This window comes from Hippoglossus stenolepis, chromosome 8, assembly GCF_022539355.2.
Source record: "Hippoglossus stenolepis isolate QCI-W04-F060 chromosome 8, HSTE1.2, whole genome shotgun sequence".
NCBI classification, from domain to species: domain Eukaryota; kingdom Metazoa; phylum Chordata; class Actinopteri; order Pleuronectiformes; family Pleuronectidae; genus Hippoglossus; species Hippoglossus stenolepis.
Window position 1 is genome coordinate 10,038,097 of NC_061490.1, and position 13,212 is coordinate 10,051,308.

Sequence of the window (13,212 nt, forward strand, 5' to 3'; positions counted from 1 at the left end):
TTATCTATACTGCTTATCCTTTGAGGGTCATGGGGGAATGCACCCTGGACAGGTCGCCATTCCATGACAGGGCCAACACACCAAGGCAAACAACCATTCACACTCACATTCACACCTACGGCCAATTTAGAGTCTTGTATATCTTTGGACTGGGGGAAGAAGCTGGAGTGAGACATAACCCACACAGACAGAGTCCCCTCTTTAACTGGAGTCTTATATGCCTTCTGTCATTTGATGACATGAAAGGCTCATCTTCTGTGTCATCAAGCGAGGCTCCTTTGATGACATAGAAGATGAGCCTTTCATGTCATCAAATGAACTGGACTCCAAGACCCAACCACAACTCCATGATCATATGGAACACAGTCTAGGTCCTCAGCATCAGATATTACAGACCCAGAAACAAGTCCAAGAATTGCCACCTAATTTTCCTCATCTTGTTCTTCTCGCAGCATCTGTTTAACCATGTCTTCCGTAAGTCTGAAATGATACTGCAATACTAACATTTTGTTGATCTAGCTATGGTTAGCTAACCAGAAAAGAAGCTAGCTAGCTAACAGCTAGTTGGTATTGCACATATTTCTCTTTCTCACTAGTAATGGATTGTAAAATAAGACTTACACGCATCAGATGTGCAAAAGCAGCCTTGTGAAATGAATGGCAGGTGCTCCATAGTGAATACATGTATACGGGTCGTTTTTGACCCATGTGTGTAAAAGTGATGTAGAAATACAAAATTTTGGTTTGTTTATAAAGTAAGAAAGGAAAAAGGTAAATAATGATTTGTGGTAATCAAAAACAGGATATTTAATGAATACTTAGAATATTAAAAGATAAAATACATTTATTAAAAAAATATAGCAAAGAAAAAGTCAGTCATGCATGAACTGAGCCAGGTCACTTTTGACCCATGTTTTGTATCAAAGGGTTTTAAAAAAAATGAATAAATGTTTATAGAAAACTTGTAGGGTACAAACATTTACACAGATGCTGTATAGTTATGGTATTTGTATATAAAAGAAGGCAAAAATCAATTCTGGTATTTAATGGACTAAATGGAGAAAATAATTTCACCTATTCTCTGAGTGAAAGGAAGACAAACACTAGAATATTTGATTCCTTGTTCTTTGACAGTGAGATTTCTCTTTGTGCCCATGTGTGTGATAAACTGTGTCGGTAACTAAGACAGGTTCATCTCATTCAGACCTATTGAGACTAAAGGCTGTTTAACATCAACACTCTGATACAAGTGGCAGCTCAGCTAATCACCACTATTGAGAATAGGGCATGTTTGCTCCAGGAGACTCATCGCAGGAGAGGAAAGAGGGGCAACTTTGGTGTGCATGCGTGTGCATGTGCGTGCATGAGCTTGTGCGTGCATGAGCTTGTGTGTGTGTGTGTGTGTGTGTGTGTGTGTGTGTGTGTGTGTGTGTGTGTGTGTGTGTGTGTGTGTGTGTGTGTGTGTGTGAATTATAATAAAACACTAATAATCATGATGCATTAATTAATTCAAGGGCCGGTGTGACAAATTCAATTTTAGTTGGTGGTAACATTTACCTTTAAAGATGGGGAAGCGATTACACCTTAATTTCAAAAACAGGAGAGAAACTCTAAGCGATAAACTACGTGTGTTAGAACAACATTTCATTTCAAAATGTTACTGCTTGATGACTTAAGCAGGAATGTCTGACATGGGTTCAACTTCAATAGGATGTTGGCAGAAATATGCACTTTGAATGCCATTCTTGTTAATCCCGAAGATGTTTGCCAATGCCATCTTCTCAGTCCTTTTGAAATACTGAGACAATAGTTATTTGGCCATATTGCCACTTATAATGCTCGTCTGGTATGCAAAGTAATGTCTAAACCATTCTGTCTGGAACCAACTGTTGTGTCAAAATTCATGAAGTTAACTTCAGCTTTTTGGGGACCCTCTTGAGTGTCATTTGTTAGATCCAGTGAAATGTTGCATTGATTTTTGGATGTGTGTGTGTGTGTCCACTCCCCTCTTCCCAGGATGTCAATTTCAGTATGTTGGACTCAAAAGAAGGGGGCCCGTTGAAAAGTGTGGAGCAGTTGCTCTCCAACATCATCGTTCCCACCCTGAAGAATATGAGCCATGGCTGGGGGGAACTGGCCAGCACCCAGGGCCAGGGAGTCAAACAGGAGTTCATAGGATCACTGGAAAACTTCGTGTCGGTTTTGGCTGGGGCACAGGAGAGTCTGCAGGAAAAGGTAGGACCCCAGACACTGTTCAAGAATGAGTCTGGTCTTTTTTGATTTAACAACTATAAAATACCAAATGAAGAATCACCCTTGACTTAGCAGCAGTATTTACATACTGAAGGTCATGTAAATCTTTGTGAACTAACCAGTGTAGTCTATTTTGGCTTATCCTAATAATGGAATATACATTGAACATCTGAACCTTTTTTCATAACAGTAGTTTCATTAAAGCAGTCTTTCAACTCTAAAATAACTTGTGACAGTCTATTCTTTTAAATACCTTTCCCCACAAACCTGTGAGCACAAGCAGGTACTTCCACAAACAACATACATTGCACTGCAGAAAAAATAAACAATGTCATATCTCGTCTCCAGGTTACCTTGAAAGATTGCGACACCGTTGACCTGCGGGTGCTGAAGACCCCAGCAGACTACCTAGCAGCAGCGAACAGCACAGAGATCACAGACAAGATAGAGGCCTGCATGACAGTCTGGATCAAACAGATAGAAACGGTGAGACATGTTAGCTCGCTGGTAAGAGGTTCTCCTCAAACCTCAAACAATTACATTTTATCTTCAAACTCATGAACTTTTTCTAATTTTGAATGTTGTGTGGACTTTAGCCAGATTTTGAAAGGAAATCTATTATCTGATCCAAATTTGCTTGAAATGTCATTTTACTCAAGAGTAACACAGTTATCAAAATATACAAAATGTATTGGTTAAATATGTGTTTTTTCAAAGTCAACTGACTCTCTTAAAGGGTGCATACAACATTTTAAGTTGAGAACCTTGCATTCGCTACCCTCTCATTTATACTGATATACTGATAACTATTGAGATCAAAGAGCTTAAAATCTATAAACCTAATCACATAGCACTTAACTTTTCTATCAAACATACATGGGTCGTACATTGGTGATTAAACATTTCAATGAGGAGAGACCCAATTTCTTATCAACAAAACAAATATAGAAGACTACTTTGTAATGAAAGATAATGGATCGGTGTCTCCCGCGATGCTGAGGCGTGAATTTATTTAAAGAGCTGTTAAATTAAAAAAAAATGACCACGGATGATGACTGAAATAACTCCAGGACCTAAGAGCTGCCCTGGATGAATCACTTACACATGAATCAGAGGGAGCTCTCACATACACAAGTCAAAGATGAGGAATCGGGTCATCTATTTGCCTTTTAATTAAGAAAAGTACAGTGAATTTGTATACTACCTAAAATAAGACCAAGGTCTAATCCAGAAGTGACCAGGGCATTTTGCACATTGTATAAAAACCAATATGATGCGCCAGGTGAGGCTTTAAGTGTGTCTTTTCTTTCCTTGAATTTCTTAATTTTGCGGATTTAACTCTGGTAGAAGGGGATTATTAAACAGCCCGGATTTCCAAAAGTGAAATAGTCCCTTGGGTCAGATGAGTTCCCAGCTCCCAAATCGTTTGTGAAGGAGCTTTTGACCTAAATGTTGTGAAGTCTTCAACTATAAGGTATCTATGCTTGACAGGTTCTGGCTAAGAGTGAGCAGCTGAGAAAGGAGGCTGATGACCTTGGCCCTCGGGCTGAGCTCAACCAATGGAAGAAACGAACGTCCCGCTTCAACTGCCTTGTGGCCCAACTGAAGAGCGCTGACATCAGAGCTGCCAAGGGTGTCCTCCTGATCTCCAAATCCAAGCTTATAGAGGTTTACTGACTATAATTACCACATATGCATGCATTTCTTTGTTCTGCTGCTCCATAGGATACGTGGTTCTCACCAAAAATTCCCTCTGTCCATCTATGTTCATTGTTATTGTCTATCCAGCCATGGCGGGAGTTGGACACCAGAATCACTGATGCAGCCAATGAGGCCAAAGATAATGTGAAATACCTATACAGCTTGGAGAAGTTTTGTGACCCTCTTTACAACAGTGACCCTGTAAGAAAAATACTTCAATCGTTCTAAAAACAAACCGAAAGAGCTCCATTTTTTAAATGGAGTTGTGCAAGTGCATCACATGTGTAAACTTAAATTTTTGTTTCCCCCCAGGTATCGATGGTGGTTGCAATCCCAGGTCTGATCAATGCCATCAGGATGCTTCATAGCATTTCTCACTACTACAACACATCAGAGAAGGTTTCCTCCCTTTTTGTCAAGGTAGGAGTGGTCACTACTCCACACAATACGACAACGATGAAGAACATTATATTCTAACCGACAATGGGATTCAGCAAATCATTTTCATACCGTACTGGGATTTGTCTTCATTTGAACACTGTGATCTGTAATTTTTTTTATTGATGAATAAATTGAAGCATTCAAACGTTAAAGTTTGTCCCCTAAACTCATTGTTACATTAACCCAGAGTGAAAAAAAGAATTTTGCACAAAAGAATTAGTAACATTTCAATTTCTGTTCTGGTGTAAAAATTACTGGGTTGATTACAATTGAAAAGATGTGGACGGAATAGAAGCATCATAACGTTTCACTGACCGTATGACGACACAAATCTCCCCTTTGACCTTTTGTATGCTCATGCATGGCCTCAAGTTGTTTGGGTTCAGAAAGAGTTCAAATGCATTTCTTCATTTCATTGTACACATCAACACCTCCAGGTGACAAACCAGATGATCACAGCCTGCAAGGCCTACATTACTAACAACGACTCCGATTCAATATGGGACCAACCTCAGCAAGATGTTGCTGACAAAATCAAAGCTGCCATCTTCCTGAACCAGGTACTGGATAGGATTTATTGATAGATGTCATTTTTATTTACTTAATTATTTACTTCCTTTACATAGTTTTCAATTTTTTTTATCAAATGGGGTTTCTTATATAATGTGTTAATTTTCACATTTGTGTTTGTAACATATTTAGTTTTCTACACGTTACACTTGTTAGAATGAGTTATTATTAGACGTGGATTGGTTGAATGAAAGTGTAACTTTGTTCTGTGACAAACTGCGTCATGCAGGAATACCAGTGGTGGTTCCATAAAACAAAGAAGGAGTTGGAGAAGACTCCCTCGGAGAAACAGTTTGACTTCAGCGAGATGTACATTTTTGGGAAGTTTGACACATTCCAGCGACGACTCAACAAGATCCTGGAAATGTTCGAGACGTTTTCCAACTACTCTTCTCTGCAGGACTCCAAGATCGAAGCACTGGAGACCATGGCCACCAGGTTTGAAGTGGGTACATCGTTTGATCAAGTTGTCGTTCATACATCAAACAACAAACAGCGGCGTTCTATTAACTGATGAAATGCCACTGTTATCCAGCTGAGTCTGTATTTCTCCTGCTTATGATATCAGATTTAGTTTCATTAATTATTTACCTGAATTGCTTGACTACGTGTAATTTATGGACCGATATAGATTACAGTTTTATACGCTGAGAAATTCGAAACATCTTTTTTTAAAAATTGCATTGCAGCTCAGGAGACTACCAAAGTGAGTTAGATTTAGTTAAACAAAAGGTTTCAGGTTGTACATCAGCGTGCCCTTCCCAGATTACTGTCTTTTTCCTTGGCTTGTGGTAAACACAATTATGTTTACAAAATCATACTGCGCTGCCTCGGGTTACAGGAAACAACACTTGAATTCATGAATTGCGTCACCTTTTCTAATTGGTGTTCAGATGTTTTCCCCCTGAAGAGTATATTGATATGAGATATGTGTTTGTTTTTCCCTCCTCGAATGTGCAGACTGCAGAAATGCAGGGGAAATGGGAGGTAACGTCTCAACGTAGTCTACAACTTTTAGCAATGCATGGTCCACTTTCAGAGTTGACTGCATGCAGTGGTAAAATTCTGAGACATGGTGGAATTTTACCATATATATCTCACTTAGTAACATATAATACTAACTGCATGGATCATGACCACAGGAGCAACTTAAACATGTTTTGTTCATATTAGTTGCTCCATTGGTTTGTGTTGTTCCATCGTTTTTCCCAGCAAGCATTCCTTTCATAGCCCAAGTACCTCAACAGAACTACATTAAGGTTTAACATTCTGTTACATTTCCACTATCATTAAAATGCATTAAGCTTGTCCTATTGTAAAACCTTGACTAACCCTTCTGACTGAGATAATAGTTTGTTGTTAACATCAGTGTGATGTCATCCTAAAGCCATTTGCTGAAAAAACAAAAAAAGGATTAAAGATCAAATATAGTAGAATTCCCAAGCTCAGGACTGACTGCAGCAGACATGCATTTGTTGGGCATGCACACATTTGACTGTTTTTATGCTTGTGTTTTTGTTATGATAGGCCATTGTGCACAACATAAAGAAGAAAAATTACAGTTTCCTTGACCAGAGAAGAACTGACTTCGATGTTGACCACCAAGAGTTCTGCAAAAGTACATCTGAGCTCCATGTAAGTACTCTTTGTATTATAAGTGAATATATTAGAAATATTACAGACAAAACTAATTAGTTTGTTTTGTCTATATTGTACGGTGAGTGGAAATGGATCACACCACATGTTTTATGTTGTCGCGGCAGATTATACATATACTGTTTAACATGGTGTCCACAAAAGTCCATATACCAGTGGGAATCATACAGGTGTACAGTGCTCTGCCATAACAAATCTTACTAAACTTTTGACTCGTCTACACTCAGTGTGCAGCGAACATTTCTAATGCTCTGGCTCATCAGTCACTCTCTTGATCTCTTGTTGTTTTTGTGTTTCCAGGATCAGATCACGAGTTTTATGGATCGCACCTTTGAAACAATTCATAACACAGAAAGAGCTATAAATGTGCTGAAGAAATTTGAAAGGTAACCAACTCTTTACACTATTTAGCACCATGTCTGATCCACAGCACAGAAAAGTGCTTTTCCTCTGTCGAACCTGCTAATCAGTAACAGACGAGTGCATTCATTCAGTAACGCAGCCTCTAATTAATCCCCAATCAAATGGCCGACTTTGAAAAGAAAACGCTTTCTTGCTGTGGACAATTTGCCTGATTAAATACATCTGTAACTAACAACGATAATGAATTCCATAAGTTTTGCCAGTTCTACTGCCCTGCATTGTGTCAGCAGGCTCATTTATATCTATATGGAATACTGCCAGAGATGATGTCATTAGTTAGGCCTGCAGTGAAGAAAGTCATGCCAGAAGTTACTGTAATAGACATTGCCCTAAAAAGACTGTTATCCCTGGATTATTACAGTTTACTCTATTCCTCCCTAGTTTATTTCATTGTTCCATTACTGGTTGTCCGTTCTTGAATTCTGATGAAATGCAACTATTTCGCATTTTCGAAACAAATACAGACTGGGCATCCCAGCACTTGGCGTCGACGAGAAGTACCTGCGCATTCTGCAGAATTTCGGCCATGACATTGAAATGGTCTCCAGTATCTTTGAGCAGCAGAAACTGCACCCCCCCCTTGGCCGGGACTTGCCCCCTGTGGGAGGCAGGATCATGTGGGTGCGGCAGCTCTACGGCAGAATCCAGGGTCCCATGGACATTTTTAAACAGGTGATATTGAATTTCTGCCGCTTTACAACAAGATTTGGTAGGGCCATAGTGTTGTTAATGTTTGTTTACAGTGTCCCTATTTTTTTCTTCTTTAATGTTAAACAATACCATTGTATTCTTGTGCAGCATCATGCAGTTCTTTACACACCAGAGGCCAAAAGGATCATCAAGAACTTTAACAGGGTAGCAAGGGACCTTGTGAGGTTTGAGATTTTCCACCATGATGTTTGGATGCAAGAGGTAAGAGAGAAACCATTGTGTGAACTGGGCAAAGCACTGTCTTTCTGTGTGTGGCATATCCTGACAACCATTCATTTTATCGTCTTCACACTGTCCATTGTTAAGGGCATAAGGAAGTGCAGTGTTTAATTTGGTGTGATTTGGACACATGATACAATTAATATTAATAAGCAGAATCAGCATGCGATTGGTGCCATATAGCAGCGGCAGCTAGGATTCATCAACTTAGGTGTCATAGTTGAGCGACCAGTGTATTCCTGACAACTGGCACATTTAGGACAATGGCAACAACAGATTTTCCGGTTTTAGGCTCCGCATACAGATTTCACTGAACTTTGAATAAACAGATGAACAGCTCTTTGTGCAGCAGAGGCTTTATGGGTCTGCGGACTAAGTGCAACAGTTGGTCTTTACTTTGCTGCAGCTCAACTACAGCAGGTCACTTTTACAGTTTCAGAAAAAAAGCTGCAACCAGCATTACCACAGACTAAGCAAACAGCCCATTACATTCAGGCATGTTCAGAATGGGCGCTGGACAAGTAATAATTATTAATATGACAAAATGACATCGACACACTTCTTGTTTAGATATTTCATCTCTTCTACCTCTTCCTCACGCTCTCCTTCCTCATCTTTCTCACAACCCTCACCAGATGGAGCGCAACTGTGCGGGCCTGCAGGCCTCTCTGCTGGTCAGATCTACAGACACAGGGATGCTGTTCGTCAACTTTGACCCAGAGATTCGGACCCAGATCAGAGAGGCGAACTTCATGACGAGGATGAACCTGGACAGCCCGCCCTTCGCTGCTCTGCTACAGCAGAAGCAGGACACCCTCAAAAAGAACTATGACAAACTACAGGTGGACATAGCACACTGTTAGTCACATGTGCAAATAGACACAATGTAAAGGAGCAACTTGTGCATTTATGTAGAAAAGTATCTTTTGTCATATTTACGTTAGAAATCCACACAATTTAGAAATGACTAAGCGTAGGGAGCAGTAGAGAAGGACATAACTATTGTCAAGAAGGTTTATATTTATATTGTACCATCAGTATTCATCATTCCAACAATGATGTGAGTGAATACACAAACTCTAATAGTGTCTTTCCCCTGCAGTTAATGTTGACTGAGAACACCAGAGTGCGGGCTAAGATCCACAGTGCTTTTGAACAGCTGGCCATTCCACATGTAGCTAAGGTAAGGAGCGGTTATGATATAATTCCTGACTATTTTGAATTAAAGCTAATATCCTGCAAGTTACCTAATATTTAGTTTTTCGGATACTGATATTGATAATTGTATGATTAATGTCATAAAACATCAACGGTTCACTGTACATAATTTCAGTTGTAATTTCTAAATTTCATTTTAACTTCACAGTACATTGTTTCATTTGCATAATCTGCTCTTAATTAATACATTTATTTGAATATGGAACATTAATTGTCCCATATATAATTAGATATATGATTTATAGTTATATAGAGATGTAATGGTGGACTTAAATACTATAAAAAAAAATAGACAAAACACGAGAACATTTAGAACACAGCTGTGATTTTTTTTCAACTGTTAGCATTTTAGTGTTTTTCAGCATTTTCTCAGAGAATCAAGAGATGATATTGATGAAATTTAAGTTATTTATTAACTAAATATTGTTTTAGACGATATTTTTATTTGTATATTTAAAGAAAAAGTAAAAGAATTGCTGGTTCCACCCCCGAGATCCAGATCCACACCACTAACAATACTACATGCTAGTTTCGTGGAAAATGTTTAGTTGTTTTTGTGTAATCTTCTTTACAAACAAACAAACAAAGGAACAATTAAACGGACGCGAGTGAATACATTCGCTGTGATGCTTGCTTTGGTTCTGCTAATGGATCTTCCTTTTTGTCCAACATTATTATGTGACATACAAATCTATGACAAAATGAGACTGACTGTCCAAAGAGCATCACTGTACATCTTTGACCTTTTAGGTGGATGAGGCTATACAACCAGGACTGACCTCCCTCAGCTGGAGATCTCTGAACATAGACAAGTACCTCAGCCGCATCGACAAGACTTTGGGTAAGACAAAAAAATGCAGAGATCACATTGTGCCACATGATAACGAATGAGACATCCTGCCACTGCAAGCATATTATTACATTTACAGTAATGTCTTCATCATGTACCTGCTGTTTTCGTGTTTTCACAAGTAGCTCTCCCACATACATCCTGCCCCTCTCTACACTCCACACTTTTTGATGCTGATCTCTCTCTATCCGAATTTCTCCCTTTGCAAATTTGCTCCCTCTTCCACCTCCCTCTCCGTCCCACCCTCCAGTGTTTGCCATCTGTAGTCAGACCCTACACTTCTGTCTCCCACCATGTCCCTATCTTATTCTTGTTTTCCCTGTGTCCCTAGTCGACCTGGAGCTGTTAATGGACAGGGTGAACGACCTGGTGGAGTTTAGGATAGATGCAGTGCTGCACGAGATGAGTAGCTCCACGCTGTGTGAGCTGCCAGAAAAGGAACCATTCACCTGTGAGGAGTTTGTGCAGACCACCAGGGTAAATAAATAAATACTTTTTCGGAATTACATATCGACTTATGAGAATCCCCACCACCATGCCATGGGATATCCACTACTGTGTAGACATCACTGACACTAATTGAACATGACACAATTTGATTTTTTTTGCCCAGTTTACTTGAGCATAGGTCTATTTTTAGACTTGAATTAAAGTTAACTCAAGAGAAATTATAAGATTTCGTATTTTCTCCCCACCTTTCTTGAAATGAATTCAGTTTGTTTTGTCTTGAAAAAAAGACTTTTATTGCTGTTGAATTCGCCCTGGACAAACCCTCCAGCTAATGCTATGCTGCAGTGCACTGGCCTTACATGGGATATTTAATGTATATGTCTTATGTGCATATGTGTGCAGGACCTCTGCATAAGACAAGCCCACAGTCTCAACACTAAGAGCTCAATGGTGGAGGAGGCAACTAATGAACTGATCAACATGCTGATGGAGTTCGACCACAATCAGAGTGGGATGGTGGAAAAAGTTGAGGAGGAGAGCAGCACCGAGGGCAAGTCCGTGGAGAACATGGACAGTGAAGGTATTCTAACATCCTTTTGAGATCCAGCGTCCTTTTGAGATCAGATAGAATAGTATATGATGCAATGGAACATATGAGAGAAAAAATGAGAACGTTAATGTCAAACAGCATGTCACTACAGACGCATTGGATGAAATAGAAAAGTCATAACTACTAGGCTTTTGGTTACTTCACATTTGAAAAGCCTCATTAGTCAAGGAGATCTTTAATCCAATGCATTCATGTTCAACTTGAAATGTGTCACCTCCTTCATCCTAGGTGACGATGAGGGCCAGCTCTTCTCTCGAAGCACTTCACTCCCTCCTGCCAGCACTACACCCTCCTCTCCTTTGGTGAGGAAGAAGAAGAAGAGGGACCTGATGGAAGTGATGGAGGAAGAAGCCCAGGAGCTCCTCACCCACTTCAACCACCTCAACATGGATGCCTTGCTTAGACTGACACGTCACACCCTGGAGGTGCTACGCAAGCACGTCCAATGCTCCTCACACCAGCATTTCAACGGTGGGTCAGCACTTTGCCTAAACAGTAAACTTAAGAAAAATACTGCTAAGATTGATTTTAATTTAATCATAACCCTGGACTTGGGCTGTAAACTTGCTTTGGAAAGACACAAAAGTAGCAGATAATAAATAATCTTGAATGGATGGCCAGCAGCATCATCTCTGCACCAACACCACCACCGTGTATTTCTAACTCTAAAGATGGCTGTAACCACTTACTTCGTAAAAGACCTTGTAAATTCTAATTACTGTGGTTGATATTAGCCTTTTCTGTCTGCTTAGCTAAAATGTCCATCTTTGAATCAAATGATATTGTATCAGAGCTTCTCTTCTTTACCCCCCTGTAGCTGAGGATGAATCACCCAGTCATGGCAAAAGCAGCAGTGAGCCGGCAATCATCAAAGTCAATGCGACCCTCTCCATCCCCAACATTAAAATAGTTCCATCTCTGGATGAGGTTCAGCAGGCTTTAAACCGGTGTGTGGAGAGCGTGGTCAGCGTCAGCAAAGGAGTCTGCCAGTGGAGCAAAGAGAGGATCTCCAAGGTTGGTTTGATTTTAATGAGGGTTAGATTTAGTGTGGCATAGGGGTGCAATGGTTAGTACTGTCAGCTCACGGTATGATGGTTTTAGGTTAAAATTCAGGTTCAAACGTTTCTGTGTAGAGTTTGCATTTTCTCCCGATGTCTTTGAGAGTGTTCTCCAGGTGCTCCGGCTTCCTCCAACAGTCCAGAGACATGCAGATTAGGTTAATTGGTGACGATGTAGGTGTGAATGGTTGTTTGTCTCTAAACGTCAGCTCTCCAATAAGATGGCAACCTGTCCACGAAGAACCCCACCGTTAGCCCAATGCCAGTTGGGTTATAGCTTAATCCTCCCCTTGACCTTAACTAAAACCAACTAATGATAATTTTACATTCCTGAACTGATAACTTAATGATCCTGCAGTCTGATAAACAAACGCTTTAGATGTTCACTGAACTCTGTTTTCCCTTTTGCAGAGAAAGATGAATGAAAGACGGATGGCGGCCCTGAAACAAGACAGTTCTGAGAGTGAATCAGAGGACGGGGCGACAACACACCGGAGCCTGGCTGGTATGAGAGGATATAAGAAACCTGCGTCAACACAACTCCAGCACTTTAATACCTCATCTGCGTGTGTCTATTTGGACTTTAAGAGTGATTCATCCATATTGTTTCTAACATGCAGACCAGAACACAGATCATTAGTCACTGCACCACACTCACTTCATAATCAGATCTCCTTATTTCACAGCTCAGCAGAGCAAAGCCCCATCTGACTGGGAGCAGACAGTCATACTGATGGAAGGGACATGAATGTGTCAGTGGCTTTGGAAGGAAGACATTTAAACAAGAGAGCTTTTTTTAAATCACCCGCACAGAGCAGCTCTTTCAGTCACATTCAACTAAACTAACATGGAGCTAATGGAGTGAAATAGTTGAGAAAGTTGACGCATGATTGATTTGCTGAAAGGAAATCTGTTCTAAAGATACAGTTTAGAATCAAAAATTGTTTATCTAAAAACTTTTCCTTAAAAGAGTTATAATCAAAAGGTTTTTTAGTAGAATAAGATTTATAAATCATCCACTGATAAAAGAAACATAATGAACAGGGTTACAC

At 39.9% G+C, this 13,212-nt stretch overlaps 1 protein-coding gene across 3 annotated transcripts in view; it reads left to right on the forward strand.

Annotated features, from left to right (window-relative positions):
• The window catches only part of dnah5 (dynein, axonemal, heavy chain 5), an 83,603-nt gene that overhangs the window by 10,106 nt on the left and 60,285 nt on the right, over positions 1 to 13,212 (forward strand). The window contains exons 5-24 of one of the 3 annotated variants that reach the window (XM_047340716.1): positions 2,017 to 2,235; positions 2,602 to 2,739; positions 3,745 to 3,921; positions 4,042 to 4,155; positions 4,267 to 4,374; positions 4,833 to 4,955; positions 5,195 to 5,410; positions 5,926 to 5,952; positions 6,493 to 6,600; positions 6,922 to 7,007; positions 7,509 to 7,716; positions 7,843 to 7,956; positions 8,610 to 8,816; positions 9,077 to 9,157; positions 9,943 to 10,033; positions 10,374 to 10,519; positions 10,895 to 11,072; positions 11,331 to 11,573; positions 11,920 to 12,116; positions 12,572 to 12,665. In XM_047340716.1, coding sequence (XP_047196672.1) covers positions 2,017 to 2,235; positions 2,602 to 2,739; positions 3,745 to 3,921; positions 4,042 to 4,155; positions 4,267 to 4,374; positions 4,833 to 4,955; positions 5,195 to 5,410; positions 5,926 to 5,952; positions 6,493 to 6,600; positions 6,922 to 7,007; positions 7,509 to 7,716; positions 7,843 to 7,956; positions 8,610 to 8,816; positions 9,077 to 9,157; positions 9,943 to 10,033; positions 10,374 to 10,519; positions 10,895 to 11,072; positions 11,331 to 11,573; positions 11,920 to 12,116; positions 12,572 to 12,665 — 2,875 coding nt within the window. The remainder of the gene's footprint in view (positions 1 to 2,016; positions 2,236 to 2,601; positions 2,740 to 3,744; positions 3,922 to 4,041; positions 4,156 to 4,266; positions 4,375 to 4,832; positions 4,956 to 5,194; positions 5,411 to 5,925; positions 5,953 to 6,492; positions 6,601 to 6,921; positions 7,008 to 7,508; positions 7,717 to 7,842; positions 7,957 to 8,609; positions 8,817 to 9,076; positions 9,158 to 9,942; positions 10,034 to 10,373; positions 10,520 to 10,894; positions 11,073 to 11,330; positions 11,574 to 11,919; positions 12,117 to 12,571; positions 12,666 to 13,212) is intronic. The other 2 variants (XM_047340717.1, XM_035162482.2) reach the window with 2 other exon arrangements.